General features: G+C 32.7%; 1 protein-coding gene across 10 annotated transcripts in view; it reads right to left on the bottom strand.

Moving 5' to 3' along the window:
* LARP4 (La ribonucleoprotein 4) overlaps positions 1 to 18,247 on the bottom strand; it is a 150,130-nt gene that overhangs the window by 41,870 nt on the left and 90,013 nt on the right. For 7 of the 10 annotated variants that reach the window (XM_039882066.1, XM_039882065.1, XM_039882061.1 and 4 more), the window contains 2 exons: positions 2,294 to 2,441; positions 1,493 to 1,645 (listed from right to left, as the gene is read on the bottom strand). In XM_039882066.1, coding sequence (XP_039738000.1) covers positions 1,493 to 1,601 — 109 coding nt within the window. In that variant the 5' untranslated portion in view covers positions 1,602 to 1,645; positions 2,294 to 2,441. Of the gene's footprint in view, positions 1 to 1,492; positions 1,646 to 2,293; positions 2,442 to 2,795; positions 2,817 to 18,247 lie in introns of those variants that run through there. The other 3 variants (XM_039882060.1, XM_039882063.1, XM_039882067.1) reach the window with 2 other exon arrangements.

Raw genomic sequence — 18,247 nt, forward strand, 5'->3', positions numbered from 1 at the left:
AGCATTAATATGTTGGCTAGGTGGAGGGTCGGGGAAGGAGGGAGCAACTGGGAGGATCATTTTATGAACTATATAGATGTCTAACCAATGTACTATACACTTGAAACAAATTAAAATTAATAAATTAAAAATAAAAGAATGTAAGAAAAAAAACTTCTATCTCTTAATATTCTTTTCAGTTCTTGATTTTAGAGCACCATTATCTTCCTAGGAATATGTAAAGCACTCAGATGTCCAAAGTGATCAGATCAACTCTATAACAGTCTTCTATGCTTTCTATTATTTAAGCCCAGAACATAAGACTTTTTTTCAAGACTCAAGCTTAGAAAACCATCACTCTTATCAGACTCTTACACGAAACAATAGATTCAAAGCATATAATTTGTCTTCTTCTTAAAAAGGATTAATAATTTCCTTTAAATACAGACAATAGGATGTATGTAAAGATAAATAAATTTTGTGCATAATTTTATTACCTTGTCTTATTACTCAAGATTTGAAGTGATATTAGATATTAAATTAACTTCATTAAAATGAATATAGGAAGTATTCTATTTCTATGTATATGCAATCCTTCTAACACAAAATTCATCTACCCAAATGCTAGCCGAAGAAGCAATAACTTCATTTAACCTTTCAATATCATTATAGAAAACTCAGAATACCAACTGTGTTCAAAGTAGCCAGTAGCTAAGGTATATTATGACCACAGGTAGGAAGCAGTTCCTACCACCTTAAATTATTACATGGAAATATCACCCCATTCCACTTCAGAAATCAACCTATAAGCTGATACCCAGACCAGTAAGAAAACTGACCACAAAGGTATATATATATACCCTGACTGAAGTCAAAACTAAGCTGCAATAAAAATACCTACTCCCTCCCTTTTACATTTACTTTCCAAAGAGACCCTTCGGAAATCAGAAAAATAAAGTTAAGTAGTTTGGGTCTATTTTCAGTTTCTTTCAAATTTCATCTATTTTAAATTCAACTACTAATCCATGCCAGTTGAATGAATGTGAGGAAACCATGTTTCACAAGTGGAATAGTAGAACCACGTTTTTAATACAACCTTTTCCTTAAAATCAATTCTCGCAATTTCACATTTATAAATGCATTTCACTCTGACACAAGTGATAGAAAAAATTGATAAAACTTGCAATGATCCCAACTAATAGACCAAGAAATTTGGACCCTATGAAAGATTGTAATTTAGGTCTCTTAACTATTTTGACTATTTTTTCCTTTTGTCTTTAATTTCACACTTTCCTTTGATAGAATAAACATTTTTTAAATTATAATTTTCATGGTTAGTCATTTGAAAACAGTATTTATAATAATCACCTAACATTTCATTAACATAAACTTTCAAATAAGAAAATAAACTGATCAATGCCATAGGTTTATTAGAAAAATGATAAAGACACTGTAGAGGGAAAAAGAAGAGCATATCACACTCTCATTTTACCAATAAAACCATAAAGTTTACCAGAAACGTCATATATTTGGTAACTCAGATCTTCTGGCCCTAAAATCATTCCATCTGTTGATTCTTCAATGCCTGTAGAATTTCTTGTGGTTTCACAAGATGAATACATTACTTCATATTCCTTACATATATCATCTGAAAGCTCTGTATTACCTGTACAAAAGAAAACATATTGAATATAAATAGGAATTCTACAAATCCTGTCTTTATGAACTCTGGGACCTATGTCTTGTATAACATAATTTCAGAGAATTCTACCAGTTGGGAAAATATACATAAGGTTTTAAGTTAAGCATTCTCTTCCCAAGGGAGGAAGTTTTGACAATTATGGATAAGCTAAAATGATTAACAATAGCTTAAACTTATATAGCACTATCTATTTATCTGACAGCTTCATGCACTTTATTTACTTAATTCTCAGAAAATCTTAAACCCAAACTAATAATAATTATTATTACTATTATTATTGTTTTACAGATGAAGGACACAAGCATGGAAAATTTAAGTCATTTGCCTAAGATAAAATAGTGAGTAAAGAGCATTGCCAATGATGGTAGATCAAAACTAATGTACAAATACCGTATTATAAATGGGTTCAATGCTGGACCCAAAGATACAGCTATTATTTGAAATGACAATTCATTAATATTAGATATGAGAATTGTATAGAAACTACATGTTAAACACTTATCAATATATTTAATCAAATAATCAAAGGACGTAACCCAAAGATCTATGAACCAGTGTGGCCACATGTTTAATCAAAATGTGACTTGTTCTGATGAAATATTTAGGACTTACCCTCAGGATGAGACCCTGATGTGGCTGCTGTTTCATGCCAAGAGCTTTCAGTTCCATGAGTTACTGGAGTGGCATCAGTATTTCCAGGAGGAATTTCTTGCCATACTTTGGCATTAGGATTTAAACCAGTTCCTTTAGATGTCACCTGCTAAATAATCAAAGGAACTATTTGTAAATTCTAAAAGTCAGTGCACTAAAAATTTAGATATGAGATTTTTCCATTACTTAGATGTGAAGACAATTCCAATGTAATAAATATTAAATAAATATTCTAGTTTTGGCTCAACTTGCAAATATAAATCTTTTAAGCAGATGAATTTGAAATGTCTATATGTAAAATCCACCTACCTATACAATAAAAAAACACATCTCAAACACTATTAATGTAGAAACACTGCTTTATCTTCAATCCACTTGCAAATGTCATAAAATTTATTCAAACTATTCACATATTTTTGACATTAGTATATATTTGTGCATCTAGAGCAAATTTTTGAGTTACCTAGAGCGATTTTCCAGAATATATAATTTTTATTGCCATCCAAGCTGTAACAGATGCCTTTCAGTCTGAAGGATTCTATCACTGGAAATTTCTTCCCAAGTATAAAACAGCAATCTGCCTTACTGTGCTTTTCCACTTGTCCTGAAATTGTATATTTTTAATGTCCACAACATAACTATCATATTACCATCTAAAGTGATCTTTTATTTCGTTAACCGATGTCACCATAAAAAATATATAAATAAATTTTAAAAAAAAATAAAGTGATCTTTTGCATACATCATCTAATCACAGACACGCATAGAGGTTAAAAGTAGAAATGAATCACAGTATGGAGGGTGGGGAGAAGAAGAGTATTCAAAAGATGGAGAGAGAGAAAGAAAGCAGGATATACAAATACACTTCTCTTACCTCATTCAACCAAACAGGTATTGATCCTCCTCAAGCACATTAATGACCCTTCGAAAAGTTTACCTTCTTTCCAGAAATTACTTTTAACTGTCTCTTAGCCAGAGGCCCTTCCCTTTTGTGACAGCCTACCCTTCCTGGGCAGCAGGTACCAGAAGGTAGATTCAAAGGACAAGGAATTACTCAAGCTTATAACCTGCAAATACTGGGGATTCAGTTTTCATGAAAAATAACTAGTACACACTAAGCCGCTTATCAGGACGTTATATGTTCTATATGGAAGGAATTCTTACAACTGACACTGGCTCATGCAGCTAAAAATAAATAAATAAATCAACCTTTAAGGTATCATCGACACCTAAATATGGACAATCAAAGCAGGACTCCAAGTAGGGAGAACTGCAGAGCCCCCAGAGTTACCAGAAGACTCAGCTTCTGGGAGGCCTAACTGTACGTCCTGCAATTATGCCCCATGAAATTCCTCTGTAAACTTTTAATCTAATAAACCAATTTTTTACTTGAGTTTGAGTTTCCATACTATGCAACTATTATACAACTATTATTATGAAACATTTATTGTTTAATTACACTCTACAGCTTGCCATAAATTTTTAAATTTTGCTTATCAACCAAAACCCAATTTGAGTAAAAGGAGAGAGCTCAGATACAACATCCTTTTCCATGTTGATTCATTCACATTTTGGGAGCAAGAGCTGGGCCTGAAATAGTGGTGGTAGTGGCAGTATTTTGTTGCTGACACAGTTTAGAATTGCCAGGTATAGAATAACAAGCATATGCCTTTTATTCAATTTATTATTGTGTTTAAAGTCTCTACACACAATAATCCCCTTTCTGCCTTCACCACAGCAGTACTCTCCTATCACTTTGCCTTTGGAACTGAGCTGACTGTGATTTGAGAATTTAGGTACAGCTTAATTTCTGACTGATGGAAGAAAAGAACTGTGAAGAGTTTGTGATAGCCTACCTACCCTTCCTGCCATGTAAACAGCATTTAATCTGATATTAAGCATTTTAATAGAAGAAAACCTATGTATTTACATACCTACCCTTCCTACCCTTTCCTCAATTCTGAGAAGACCACTTATGTTTCTACCCAAGAAAATGGAAAATAATAAAGACTACAGCTGTCAGAAAGAAAAACTGATCTTATGAATCTTAATAAATACAATGAAAAAGTAAAAAATTCATTTAATGAATAAAATCTGTGTATGAAAAAGACAGAATGAAGGGGCCATACACCCACTAGAAATATCCCTAACTTATAGAACTGTTATACAGAGTAGTATGTAGCTTTAGTAAAGCAAAATAGCAATTATTATTTCAAGGTAGTTAATAATTATTACCTAAACATATAATGGTTGAGAGTCTAGAATCACACTTGAATTCAAAATCCAGCTCTAACATTAACGATTGTGTGATCATGGGAAAATTTCTTAACTCATCTGAGTGTCAATTTTCTTAGCTGTAAACTGAGGTAAGAATTCCTTATTTTAAGAACTAAACTGTATTAATACTTGAAAAGCAATTAAAACAGTATAAATACTCTACGTCCTTTTTTATAAAGCCTGTTGGTTTTAAACAGAAGGTAATTCAGCTGTCTCACTCTCAAAAGTATACTACACAAACACTAATACATTATATCAAAATAACTGCAAGGTGAAGTTAAAAGTTAAATATAAACTATTATGTCATAGAAAATTAGCTTTGAAGAAATATATGCAAATCATGAAAGACATATGGAGGACTAAAGAATATAAAATTGTAACAAAAAACTAAAATTAAAGACCAGGAAAATAAAATTCTAGAAAAAATACACATATATGTACGCAAATATGAAAATAAAAAAATTTACACTTATTAAATTAGCAAAGCACTTAAAAATAATTCCCATATTGGCGTAAAATTTGTAAACTCATTCTTTACTGGAGATTGTATAAAATAGTGCAAATCATTCCCACATACAAACATTATTATAAAAGCCAAGAATTGGAGCTAACCTAAAGTCAGATGAGTAACAAAGAAATTATGACACACTCACTGGTAAAGTACTACACAGTCATTCAAAATTACCAAGATACATTACCACATTTCATAAAATCTAAAGAGGTACTGACAAGTCACAAAGAAAAAACTGCCATTGATTAAACAATGACATACCAAATATTTTAAGATGTATCCCAATTTTCATAAGTTACAACGTGCAACAAATGTGCATCTTAAAGTTCGAGATATGGAAAAAAATCAAAATGGAAAATGCTTTCACACAATGTAGTGAAAAAAAAAAAAACATAACCACAGTAACAAAAGCAAATGTGTTAAGCAATTCTGTGGGCTAGGTGCTACATTGAATGCTTTACATGTATCATCTCATCTACTTCTTAAAAAAATCCGTATGGTCTACGGCCACGCCACCCTGAACAAGTCCAATTCCGGAAGCGAAGCAGGGACAGGGCTGGTTAGTACTTGGATGGGAGACCACCTAGGAAGACCAGGTGCTGTAGGCATAAAAAATAAAAAAATAAGAGATTGTAAACTGACAAGGTCCTTGCAATCTCTGAGGTCAACCAAGGGTTGCCTCGCTTAAAAAAAATTTAAAAAAAAAATTTAAAAAAATTCATATGTACTCGTATCTCCCTTTTACAGGTTATCCTATGAGAAATAATGTAGTCAACTAAAGATACAGAGATTAAATACAGGTCAGTATTAATCATAAAATGATTACAGCCCATAGATTATTACAACTGCAAAAAGTACATAAACGTGGACAAGTGGGCTAGAAGGGAACTTGATCTACTACAATAACTAGATCAAGAATTTCTTTCCCTTGTAAAGTATTTCATTAATAAAGTATTCTATTAAAATGTGGCCTTGAGTTTTAGTCATAAAAAACATGTAACTTAAAAAAGCTTATTACTTAAAAGTTTATTTTTAAATTTACATAAATGTTGACTATTTTCTGTGATCCTCATTCTTTCTTGTATTTCAGACTTTTCTTCTGAAGTCATTTTCCTTCTCCAAAGACACCATTAAGATTTTTTTTTTTTAGTAAACTCTCAATTGTGGTTTTTCTGAAAAAACCCTCTACCTTTGCTATATAGAGAACTCTTGCTAGGCACATATTCCCTTTCGGCACATTAAAGATATCTCCACTGCCTTCTGGTTTGTAGTATTGCTGATCAGAAATCGGCCATTAGTCTAGCTGTCATTCCTAATCTCTCTTTTATCTCTAGTTGCTGCATCTCTATCAATGGTATTTTGAGGCATTGCAATCGTAAGTCTAAGTGTGATTTATTCTACTTGGGATTCACTGAGCTCTTTGAAATCTGATGCATCTTTCATCGATTCTGTAAAATTCTCAGCCATTATTTCTTCAAATATTGCCTCTCCACCAACTGCTCTATTACTTCTTTCTGGAACTCCCATAAAATATTTTACACCTTCTCATCCCATGTTCCACCTCTTTGTACCAATCACTTTCCCATTTTCAATATCTTTGCTTTTCTAAGGAATTACATTCTGAGCAATTTCTTAAGATCTTCCAGTTTATCAATTCTCTCCTCAGCTGTTTCTAAGATGTATTCAACTTGTCCTGGAGGTTTCTTAGTTCTCTTTTCTATATATTTTTGTTCCTGAAAGTTCCTTTTGGTTCTTTTCTCAAATCTGACTAATGTTTTGTTTCTTGACCATCCTTTCTGTATCTTCCTTTAAGCATATTAAGCATTCTTACAGTCTATATTTGGTAAGTCCAATATCAGTAATCTTTGAAGGTTTGTGACTTATTTCTGCTAAATCATGCTCATGATTACTTACATGATTTATGATTTTATAGTGTAAGCCCATTTTCCTTGGAACTTCATTTGTGGAAATTTTAAAGATTATGTTTAAAAATGTGATCTCTAGCAGAAGATTTGTTTGCCTTATACTAGATGACTGCATAGTAAGACTATCAATCTGGTATTTTAAATTTTCAAAATGGGCTTTTTTGGGGCAACAGGTAGTGTGAATTCTGCCCTACTTTGGCAACAAAGAGGATTTATGCATAGAACTATTAGGAAAGACCTCTCCCTACCAACCCAGAGCCAAGGCTAAAACTGTCAAGCTTCCTTTGCTCTTGGAAAGCTTTATTTTTCCCCCCTAGTTTACCTTGTGTCCTGCCTCTAAGCATGGTTAATTAAAACCAAAGTTCTAGGCCACTAAGAATCAACAGATGTTTAAGGATAGCCCCTGGGTTTATTTCTCATCTCTCTAGATTAGTACTTTGTTTTTGGTCTGAAGATTTCATTTGCTTTCTCACCAGCTTAAAGCTCTCCTCTAATAATTTTTTTAAAAAATATTTTAACCAACATTTTCAGCTATTTTCCAGAATATCTAAGTCATATATTTCTAAAAAAAAGTATCAATATTATCTTAATGAAGCTAAATTGAAATATAATTCCAACAACTGAGAGGCAACTATGGTATAACAGGAAAAAACATTAACTTTATTTTGCCATCCAGGAATTATGTAATTAGCCCCAGTTTCCCCATTTTAAAAAATGTAACACCTACTCTACCAAACTCCTTATAGTTTCTACAGACTTTTTGCCCCTAACTTCATTTGTTAGGGTCACTACATCCTCTTTTCTTCTTTCTGTTTGTACATAATCTCGATTTTGTTACTCTGTTTATTTAAATATGTGGTCTTTACAATTAGGCAGTGGACTCAAGGAAGGCAGAAACTAGGTCTTCCTCTTCTATTTCAGCTATTAATATAAACCAGGCAAGAGTAGACTTCCAACTCTCTATCTGAGTAGGTGCAAAAAAAGGAATTAATGTTTAGCAACTGCAATTACCTTTCTAGCACGCTAGACCGTCAATGTTGATACATTCTTCCTTTTTTTTTTTTTAATGTGCTCCTTGGCTTTCAGTTTTAGGGCTGCTAAAAGCTTTTATAATAATATCAAAACCAATAATAAAATGCTAAAACTTGCAGGAGGAAAAGCATCTTGAAAATAGCACCATTTGAATAATCATAGCAAAATCTTAGCTTAGAGATGTTAATTCACAGTTACCTCATATCATAAACCAATTAGTTCTCTTATAGTACCACCATTTAGCCCTGCCAGTACAGGTACCAGATACTATTTAAAAAACTCTACAGAAGAATTTTAGAAAGCAAGTCATCTTTATATTTGCATCATGTAAACAAACCAACATTGTATACTGTACCAAAAGTATCTTATCAAGTCTTTTTTTTAAAATCAGTATTCAGTATTCACTCTGGCTAAAAAGAAAGGTAACTTATTAAAGTATAGTGTTCCTGTCACTAGAAGGGCTGAAAAAACCAATGCAAAGATAACATCACTCAAAATAATGCTGCAGAAGTGGCTTGATGAGGAAATCACTAACCCTAACACCACCAAGCACTAAATGCCAAAATTTAAATCCATCACCACCTTTACTACTGCCATACCTAAGCCACTTTTCCATTAGGAACTCAACCTTACAACTATTAACTTCGCTTCAAGCTGACCATCTCTACTGCCACTACTGCCTGCAAAATGGAAGTTGTGGATAGAACCCTCATTGACTTACAGTGTATTTTCAAGTAGAAGTCATCTGTGGATGTGTCTGACTAGTGGCTCTGTGGTAATATGCTTGCATCCACCTAGATAAATGAGAATCTGGGAATCTGAGTTTTGACTAGTAGGTTCACTGAAGAGGCCTGACTCATAATATGGCATATTGAAATATGGCTACCCATATTTGGCTACCCAAATGTAGAAATCTACCAAAAAAATTGGCTCCAGGTATGACAAATATTCACTACAAGAGATTAAGGCTAATATTTACTATACACAATATGCTATGCCATATATACTTAATTTATAAATAAATACCCAAATGTTGGGAAATTATGATTAAAAAATTACCTTTTACTGATGAAATGTATTATTTCATTAAGCATTTAATAATCAATCAAAATAATTAAGTAGATGATTTTCAGCAGTATACTACTATCCATAAATCTGATGTGTTCCTTGCTAGTGGTGCCAAGAATAATCAAAGTTTGCGGTCTATGGCATATAAACAAGCAGTACTCCTGGGCACATTTATATTGTCACCAGCCTAGTTAAGAATATACACTCGAAAAGCCATTAATGTACACAAGACGATTTATATAAGGATGTATAGTGCAACACTGACCCCATGAGGGAAAGACTGAAAACAACCTAAAGCCCACCTTTGGGAAATTGTTAAATAAAATGTAGTATATTTTGTAACATATAATACTATAAAAGTTAAAGGAGATAGGCCTATATACACTATTATGGAAAATGCTCCAACATATGTTGTTCAGTGAAAAAAAAATCAAGTTGAAAAACAATAAGTACTTTGTTTTAGTATTTATGTTAACAAACACATAAAAATCACTGTACAGATTTATAAGTATGTAAAAACAGAAAAGGTCTGAAAAGTTACACCACCAACCTATTAACAACAGAACTAGAAATTACTAAGGTATTTGCCAAACAGGGAAAATGTACAAAGGATAAGCAGGAATAGTTAATTATGAATTATGAAGTATCATTTTTACCTATTAAACTACTTAACACCATTTTGACAAGTATAAAAAGAAACAATCAGTTAACTGCTGTAATTCATGTAATTATCAAAAGCCTTAAAATATACATTTTTGGTCTAGAAATTCTATTTGTCAGAAATTCTACTCGAAAGAGATAGACAAAAATACGTAACTACAAGAATGTTTACTGCACTAATTTTATAATAGTGAAAAATTAGAAACATGCCACTCCAGTGATCTGAATGTTTGCATACCTCCCAAATTCATATGTTGAAATCCCAAAGCCAAATGTAATGGTACTGGGAGGTAGGGCCCCTGGGAGATGCTTAAATCATGAGAGTGGAGCCCCTCACAAATGAGGATTAACGTCTTCTAAAAGAGACCCCAGAGAGTTCCTTAGTCCCTTTCACCATGTGAGGACACAGAGAAAAGGCACCATCTATGAACCAGAAAGCCCTCACCAAACACTGGCAGCATGATTCTGGACTTCCCAAAAATAAATTTCTGTTGTTTATAAGCTACCCAGAGTCTGATATTGTTACAGCAGCCCAAATGGTCTAAGATACCAAACTACAGGTAATTTGTTCAATAACTATAGCCCAGCCATTAACAGAATATCTCAGAGCCTTAAAACCAGACTGTACATAAAACTGGTGAAACCTGAGTAGGTTCTGTGGACCGTACCAATGTCGATTTGCTTGTCTTTATATCATACTATAGTTATGTAAGGTGTTACTACTGGAGGAAACTGGCAAAAAGTACATAGGACCACCCGTATATTTTTTGAGCAACATCTTGAGAGTCTATGTTGTTTCAAAATAGTTTTTTTAATTGTAGAAGACACAGAAATGTTCACAGAAACTTGGAGGAAAAAATAAAGCTAACTTCTTATTATAAAAATAATTAATTTAATTTTATGAAATAATGCAAAGCATAGAAAAGACTGGAGAGATTAAATATCAGTGTTATCACTGGTTACCTCTGAGCAGTAGCATTCTTTTCATTTTTGTGCTCTTCTGTATTTTCCTACAGTTAACATCTTATTACTCTTACAATCAGAAAATATATAATGAAAAATTTGAGATCTGAATAAAAGACATATCAACTCGTAAAATCATTCTTGGCAAGTGACATAAAAAACTATTGTCTTCCAAGAAGAAAGCTTATAGAACCTACCAACTGAAAAGAAAAGCACAAACAAGCAAAAAGACAATTCACAGCAAAAAGTACCCAAAAAACTAATAAACATTGGAAAACATTCAAACACACTAGTCATTGAAGAAACACAAAATAAATCAATTACTTCATTTTAACCTATATCGTGAATTTTTACAAAAGAGAATGCCTGATGCCAACAAAGATACAGTAAATTGGAAAGTAATTTGTCAATATTGATATGAAAAACTTAAAAAATGTTCACTCTTTGACCTACTACAGTGAATTTTAGCTAAGAGCTTTATACACAGGGCGTCCTTTATAAAATTACTCAACAAAAACTAGAAAATAAAAATGTCCATAAAAAAAAGTTGATGTGTTTTTCTATAAGTCTTTAAAATGAAACAATAATGAATCTGTCAAGTCAGTTTAACTAGAAGACTTATTTTTTTCATTTAAACTCTAGATAACCACATTTGATTCATCTATTGACTAAAATTTAATAAAGAACTCCACTGAAATCCTTAACTCTACCACAGAACTAGAAGTAAAGCCCTTGAGGCTACAGTTATGTATCTATTAAAGGACGTAAACTGCCCAAGTGCCTGCCGAAACTACCTGCCAACGTACACTCAGTATGCAAGCACATAGATATTCTCAAAAAAAAAAAAACCCACCAAAGTATTCAAACGGTCAGAACTACGAGTTAGGAAAGTCACCATAAACATGATAAAGCCATCTCTTTGGTCACATACATAACCATTTGTTTTATTGACCTATTTACTATCAGAAACAGAAATCCTATGCCACTTAAATCTACAAATGCTGAGAAACAGAAAAAAAATTAAATAAATTGAGTAAACTTATTTGCTTCATGGCAGATAAATCTCCCAGGTTTAATTTTTACATCTCCAATATTGAGAAGATCACTAAATTACAAGTGCTTAAAAAAAGACACAAAATGAACACTTGTCATTTTATCCAGCATAAAACTTCGGGGTCCTCAGAGCATCTGAGATCTTGTTCCCTGACAAATGTCAACAGTTTGGCTCAAAAAAACTCATAAAAATTAAAATACAAAAACCTTTCAGAGTCCTAAAAGAAGATGCTTAGGGGTATTTTATGGAAAGTAAAATTGAAAATTAAACGGAATTTTCCCCCCATTCTGACAGAATACTAACATTAAGAAAACATTTAATACGTCTTCATAACAACTTCAGTTAAATACCATTATCGTCCAATTTTGCAGATAAGGAAAAAGTTACTTTACGTGAAGGTAAAGTAATCGGCCCAAGGTTGCACAGCTAGTAAGACAGAGCCAGAATCTGAACCTAGGGAGTCTAGGGAGTCTGCCAGTACACTACAGTGGCTCTTAACCAGTACATCACAGTTGCCTTAGAGAAAACTTTAAGACAACTAGTTACATATTATTCAAGGAATAGTATAAATCTCCTCGCCAAGCCAAATGGTCCCTTGCTTCACTTCTGCCTACAGTAGCTGATAATCCAGAAGAAATGAATACAGAAAATAGCCACCAGATAAGAACTAGGGTCACTTTCACCCTAGGGTCAGCTCCATAATCACTTTTACCCTAGGGTCAAAGTACAGCTAATTTTCAGTTAAAAAAAAAAAGAAGAAGATGATAATATTCATGGCAGTTTATGCAATAAAATTTACCCTCTATCACAAAGCATTTATCCTAAACTGAATTATCTTGTCTGCAAGCTCCACAATGGCAGTGACCTTGTTTATGGTTTACTGCTCTCTAGTGCCTTGAACAGTGACTAGGCACATAGGAGGCCAACAATAAAATTTGTAAAATGAATCAATGGATGAATATGTACTACATGAGTGGTTCTCAAACTTTACTGTGCATAAGAATCATCTAGGGAATCTTGATAAAATGCAGATTCTGATTCAGCACCCAGATATATGGACAGAGAGTCTGTATTCTCACGAGATCCTGGGTAAGGAAGTTTGCTGCTAATTGGGGGCTCAAACTTTGAATAAATAGCAAGGTAACTAAATCATCCTAAGTCGTTTTCCCCAAGCTCTCCAAGTTGTTAAGAATCAGGGTTCACTTACTCTCCGCTGTGGAAGGAAATGTGAAGCCTATTCATCAATAAAGCTATTACTGTTGGTCCTCTGATATTAGAGGGAAAGACAAGCCTTATATCCACTACGTATATCCCCAAATTCCCACTACCTCAGTCAAATGGCATCTGATAATTGTTTAATAAACAAAACAAAACTGAGATCTTCCTTGATTAATGGTTTAACTCAGGAGGTCATGGATTACAATGAAAATATAATCAAAACTATAGACTTCTCTCTAGAAAGTTCTATAATGAGATTCATGAACCTCCTTATTAAAGACTGAGAATCCTATTTATACTTAGAATTTAAATAATTTAAATAGTCCTCAAAATACTGAGCCATTTTACTTCAAATTGGTCACCTGATAATGCCAGTAACTATACAAATGAACTAAAAAAAAAAAACGAACCCGCAAATATCAATGTTAAATATCAAAATAATCCTTCCCAGAAAAGGGTGCCTTTTAATTCCTGTATATAATCAAGTCAGCAAACCATGTTTCAAATGAAAATGACCACAAAACTGAGATGAAACTTATCTTTCATAAGTATATATGAAAGCAGCAGCTCACAGTGTTTATGTATCAGATACTATTCTAAGTGCTTTATATTAACTGTTGATCCTCTGAACAACCTTATGAAATAGATATTAACATTATTCTCATAAACTGAGAAACAACTTGCCCAAGGTCAAATAATTAGAAAGTGGCACAGATTAGCAGGCAGGCTGGCCCCAGACCCATGTTCTTAACCACTCTTTTATGCTATCCTGTATATATATGTATCTTAGCATTATTACTCAACCACTACTCTTATTTTTTTCCTTTCTCTAACTCAGAACGCTAGGATAATCCTACTTCTCTTACTTTGCTCAACTGCAAATTTTTGTGAACCCTACAAATTTTCATTTTCCACAGCCAATTCAACAAATATTTTAGTAACATCTTATGTACACTACGTTGTTTTTTAATGATAGGAGGGAAAACTGCCAACAAACACAGTGAATCTCTGATCTCTTCTGAAAAATTAAAACCTATCATACAAACTAGGACATTTTTTCAAAATGAAACAGGGTAAGGCATCTGTTCCAGAAAATAAGTATACACTATGACTGTCCAGGACAAAACAGAAGGTATAGTCTCCCTGTTTTGTAGGGTATATAGTGGTATGAAATATGGGCCAACAATCTGTTACACAGACCCTGATTACTCATGACTTTTGTGTCCTAACATAGTCTATGCTTTTCTCTTCCCTTAATAATATATAAACCAAACAAGACTTAACTCCTCAGCCTTGGAGTATGGCTTTATGCCAACAGTTCCTGTTCTACCCTTAGAAATATTCATTTAAAGTAATCCTTTGACTTTGGTGTAGAGTCAGCCATTTATAAAGAGATATTTTCTGAACGAAAGACTGGTTCAAATAGTCTAACAAGGCAACAGACAAGGGAGGAAATATGATTGTGTGATATTCAAGTTTTTTTCTTATATTTACTTACACTTATATATTAAAAAATATTTTTTTCTAAAAGAGCAAATATAAAGTGCCTATTTGAGTCTGTAAATGAGTCTGTATTTTAACATAACTGTGATCTTCATTTTGTTTTATAAGTTTTATTTGCACAATTAAACCCGTACTCTTATTAAACTTTAAAAAAAAATTTAAATAAGGTAATTATCTTGTTTGGCCTACTCAGAATCAGAACAAATTAGTAACAGGGCTGGAATTAAAACTCAAAAAGTTATCCATCTCTTAAATCAGTGTTATCTTACAGTATTTGCCATTATATTATATATTACAGTTATTGCCATTACCAGTGCCACTACCATGTAGTTTTGATAAAATTTCCAGAAACATTTAATATGTAAAGTCCAAATTTCGGTCATTTTGGAAGGCAACTACTTATTTACTAACAATTTACATCACAATACAGTTCTGATTATCAAATGATAGTGTCTGTCAACCCTTACCTACCTACACTGTATTACAAGGCTTAATACATAAATACCACAAACCCCATGAACACAACCTGTCAGAATAAATTATTAATCTCAAATTACAGATAGGAACTTGAAGCTCAAAAAAGTTGTCACTTGTCCCAGGTCATACAGCTAACATTTGAACCCAGGATTCCAAAACCCTTACAGAAAATCGTAGTGCATTAATACAGAAGTCTCCAACGTTTTCAAGAAGACTGGAAACCTTTCTCGAGAATTAAATTTTAAACAAAATAAAGCTTAAGCAAAACACAGAATATAGAAATGACAAATTAAAATGCTGTCAACACTATCAGAGCTAGAGTCATTTTTCGTTTTCACTTAAGGATATTATAAGAGGAGGTTAGAATCTTTTTTATGACTTCACATGGACATCTGGATTAGTGTTTCTCAACTTCCTCTACTTTCCACTCCTCTGCAATACAGACTCAGATCCCACTTCTAACCACAGGGTCAAAATCTTTTTTTAAGCTCCTAGGTAGAGAACCAAAATCACAGATTTGAAATGTTCATGTCTAGCATTATGGATCACTTCCATTAACTGGGAAGTAATATAAAGCTGGTGGATAGCCTGAACAAATCTAAACTGATACGAAATAGTTGAATACCAATATTTCTAGTTACTGGGTTTTCAAATACTGTACTTTGCAGCACCGAGATATACTTTTACATCTTTATGTTCACTTCTGAGCATTTTATTCTACTTTTCACACTTCAAAAATAATTTCTACTTCATTTTCAGCCCATTCTCCCTCAAAATACTTTATTTGAAAATGCTTTTATTCATTTTTAAATTAATTGGAATCAAGTTCCAATAAATATTCCAAAATCAAATTGTTCAAAAACTACGCAGCTACTCACTTATTTACAAATCTATTTGGCAATCATTCTCAATTCATTTAGGCACTTTCTTCTTTTCTAAGCCTCTTTTTAAAATGTTTTCAGTCAGTGATATCTAATAACTTTTTATAAGTGATTAAGTTAATGGGAAAAAAATTTAGTGCTGTTCTTGGAGCGAAAGGCACACTACCTATGACTACTGTAGTACAAAATTAATGAAAAATTACCTAGGCAAATATCCCACTATTTTCAGACTCTAAGGTGAACCTAAAATGGAAAATGTTATCACCTAAAAAAGCAGAAAACTTTGGAAGTAATATAAGTTTTTTTCCTAATTATGTAAGATCTGGGGGAAGGGAGGAATGGAGAGTTATTTAATGGGTACAGTTGCAGTTTTGCAAGATGAAGAGTTTTGGAGATGGATGGTGGTGATGGTTGTACAACCTTGTAAATGTACTTAATACAACTGACCTGTATGCTTTAAAATGATTAAGATGATAAATTTCATGTTATGTGTATTTTATCATAATTAAAAACAATTTTTAAAAGTTATGTGAGTTATTAAAGCATCTTACAGTGCATAAAAGTCATTGCTACCTAAGTGGTTGTAAGTATTCATTTTCAGGGAAAAACTCAGAGACAGAAACCAAATTAAAAAAAAAAAAAACCACTGCCAAACAACTAGAGTAGACATAACTGGCTGAAAATATTTGAAGGGGAGAAATGATCTGAAAAATTAATTAAATGTTAGCAGCCATGAAAAACATTAAAAAATTGCATACTGTCTCCTTGGTGCTCAAAAATTTAAACTTGCTGGCAGCCAAAAGGGAGCTCTTTCAAACTTACAGAATTTGTTTAAACGGAATTTATGTAGGCTCACGTTTGACAATTGTGTGAATTATCCAAACATTTTTACCGCCTCCCAGAGGGGCAGGCATTGTGTCTCCTTCAGAACTGAGGTAAGAAAAAAAACAAAAAACAACTTCAGTCAATATAGCCCTTTGTCTGCAAGACCAAGTTAAAAAAAGTGACATCTAAGTATTATTTAAAATAAGATTTCTTGTCTGCCTGTAGATTTCGATTGCAGTATAGTTAAGTAATATAGAGCTCTAATTCTGACTTAAACATTCACTAGCTTTTAATCTTGGGCAAGTTTCTTAAACTCTCTGTGCCTTAGTTTATCTCTAAACTGGAGATGATAATGCCACCTACATCTCATAAGTATGCTTGAGTAGCTGTAGATACATGCATAAACGCAAAAAACTTCACACGCCTGACACACCACAAGCACAATACATGTGTATGCCACTATTATCGTATTATTATCATTACTATTATCTATCCCACTGATTCTAGTTACAATCTAGTTAAGGTGGGGTCTCTCCACAAAAATTTACTCAAGTAAATTTTTTGTTCAAAGATTTTGAACATAAATGCAGAGGACTCATAGATCTCAGATTAGAGAAGTCCTACCGAAGACCATCCACAAGCAACTTGGTTTATAGCAAAGTGGTTCTTAACCTCTCTTGTGCCATGGAGACCTCTTTAGTAGTCCAATTAACCTGTGGATCTCGTCTCAGAATGATGTTTTGAAGTATATGAAATACACAGGATCACAAAATAAACCAACTATAGTCATCAAAATATTTTTAAATTTCTAATTTAGTAATATATGTGCTTGCACATTAATAAGATTCTTACATATAACAGAGTAATAAGAATAAACAATATTTCAAGGTATCTGCAAAAACTGTAACATGGTATGAAAATATTTCTCTTCTTGCACCACTGAAATTTCAAAACAAAAATAATTTCAAGAATTTTCACTTTTTTTCAATTCTAAATTTCAATTAGAACCTAGTGAAAATAAACATTTTTTTCCCTCAATCAAGTTCACCAACTTCCTCAATTCTATCTAGCGACCAAAATTAAGAACCCTTGGCTTAGGGGAAAGTGCAGAAATAAGTTTTAGAGCCAGAGCCTTATGTTCTTGAAGCCAGACTTCAGACTTTAGTCTCTAAATTATTCACACTTGAATGACCTTAGACATCAAACTTCTGAACTTGGGTTCACTCCTTTAGCATAATTCCTGTAGCATGAGATTATACGGATTATATTAGTTAATAAAATGTCAATGACCAGTGTGTTTTTACTGATTTTAATATCATATACACAACCGCAAGTACTTAGTGGCATTAATTTTTGATAAAACTCATTTTGAGAAAAATTTAAAACCACTTACTGGTTCACAAAGAAAATGATTAATGGAAACATTGAGTTTATGTAACAGTTTAGTGAGAGCAGTGATTTGGCATTAGAATGACCTGTATCTAAATCTCAACTCTACTACTTTACTAAGTTACTTAAGCT

This window comes from Pteropus medius, unplaced genomic scaffold (genome assembly GCF_902729225.1).
Source record: "Pteropus medius unplaced genomic scaffold, Ma_sr-lr_union100, whole genome shotgun sequence".
NCBI classification, from domain to species: Eukaryota; Metazoa; Chordata; class Mammalia; order Chiroptera; family Pteropodidae; genus Pteropus; species Pteropus medius.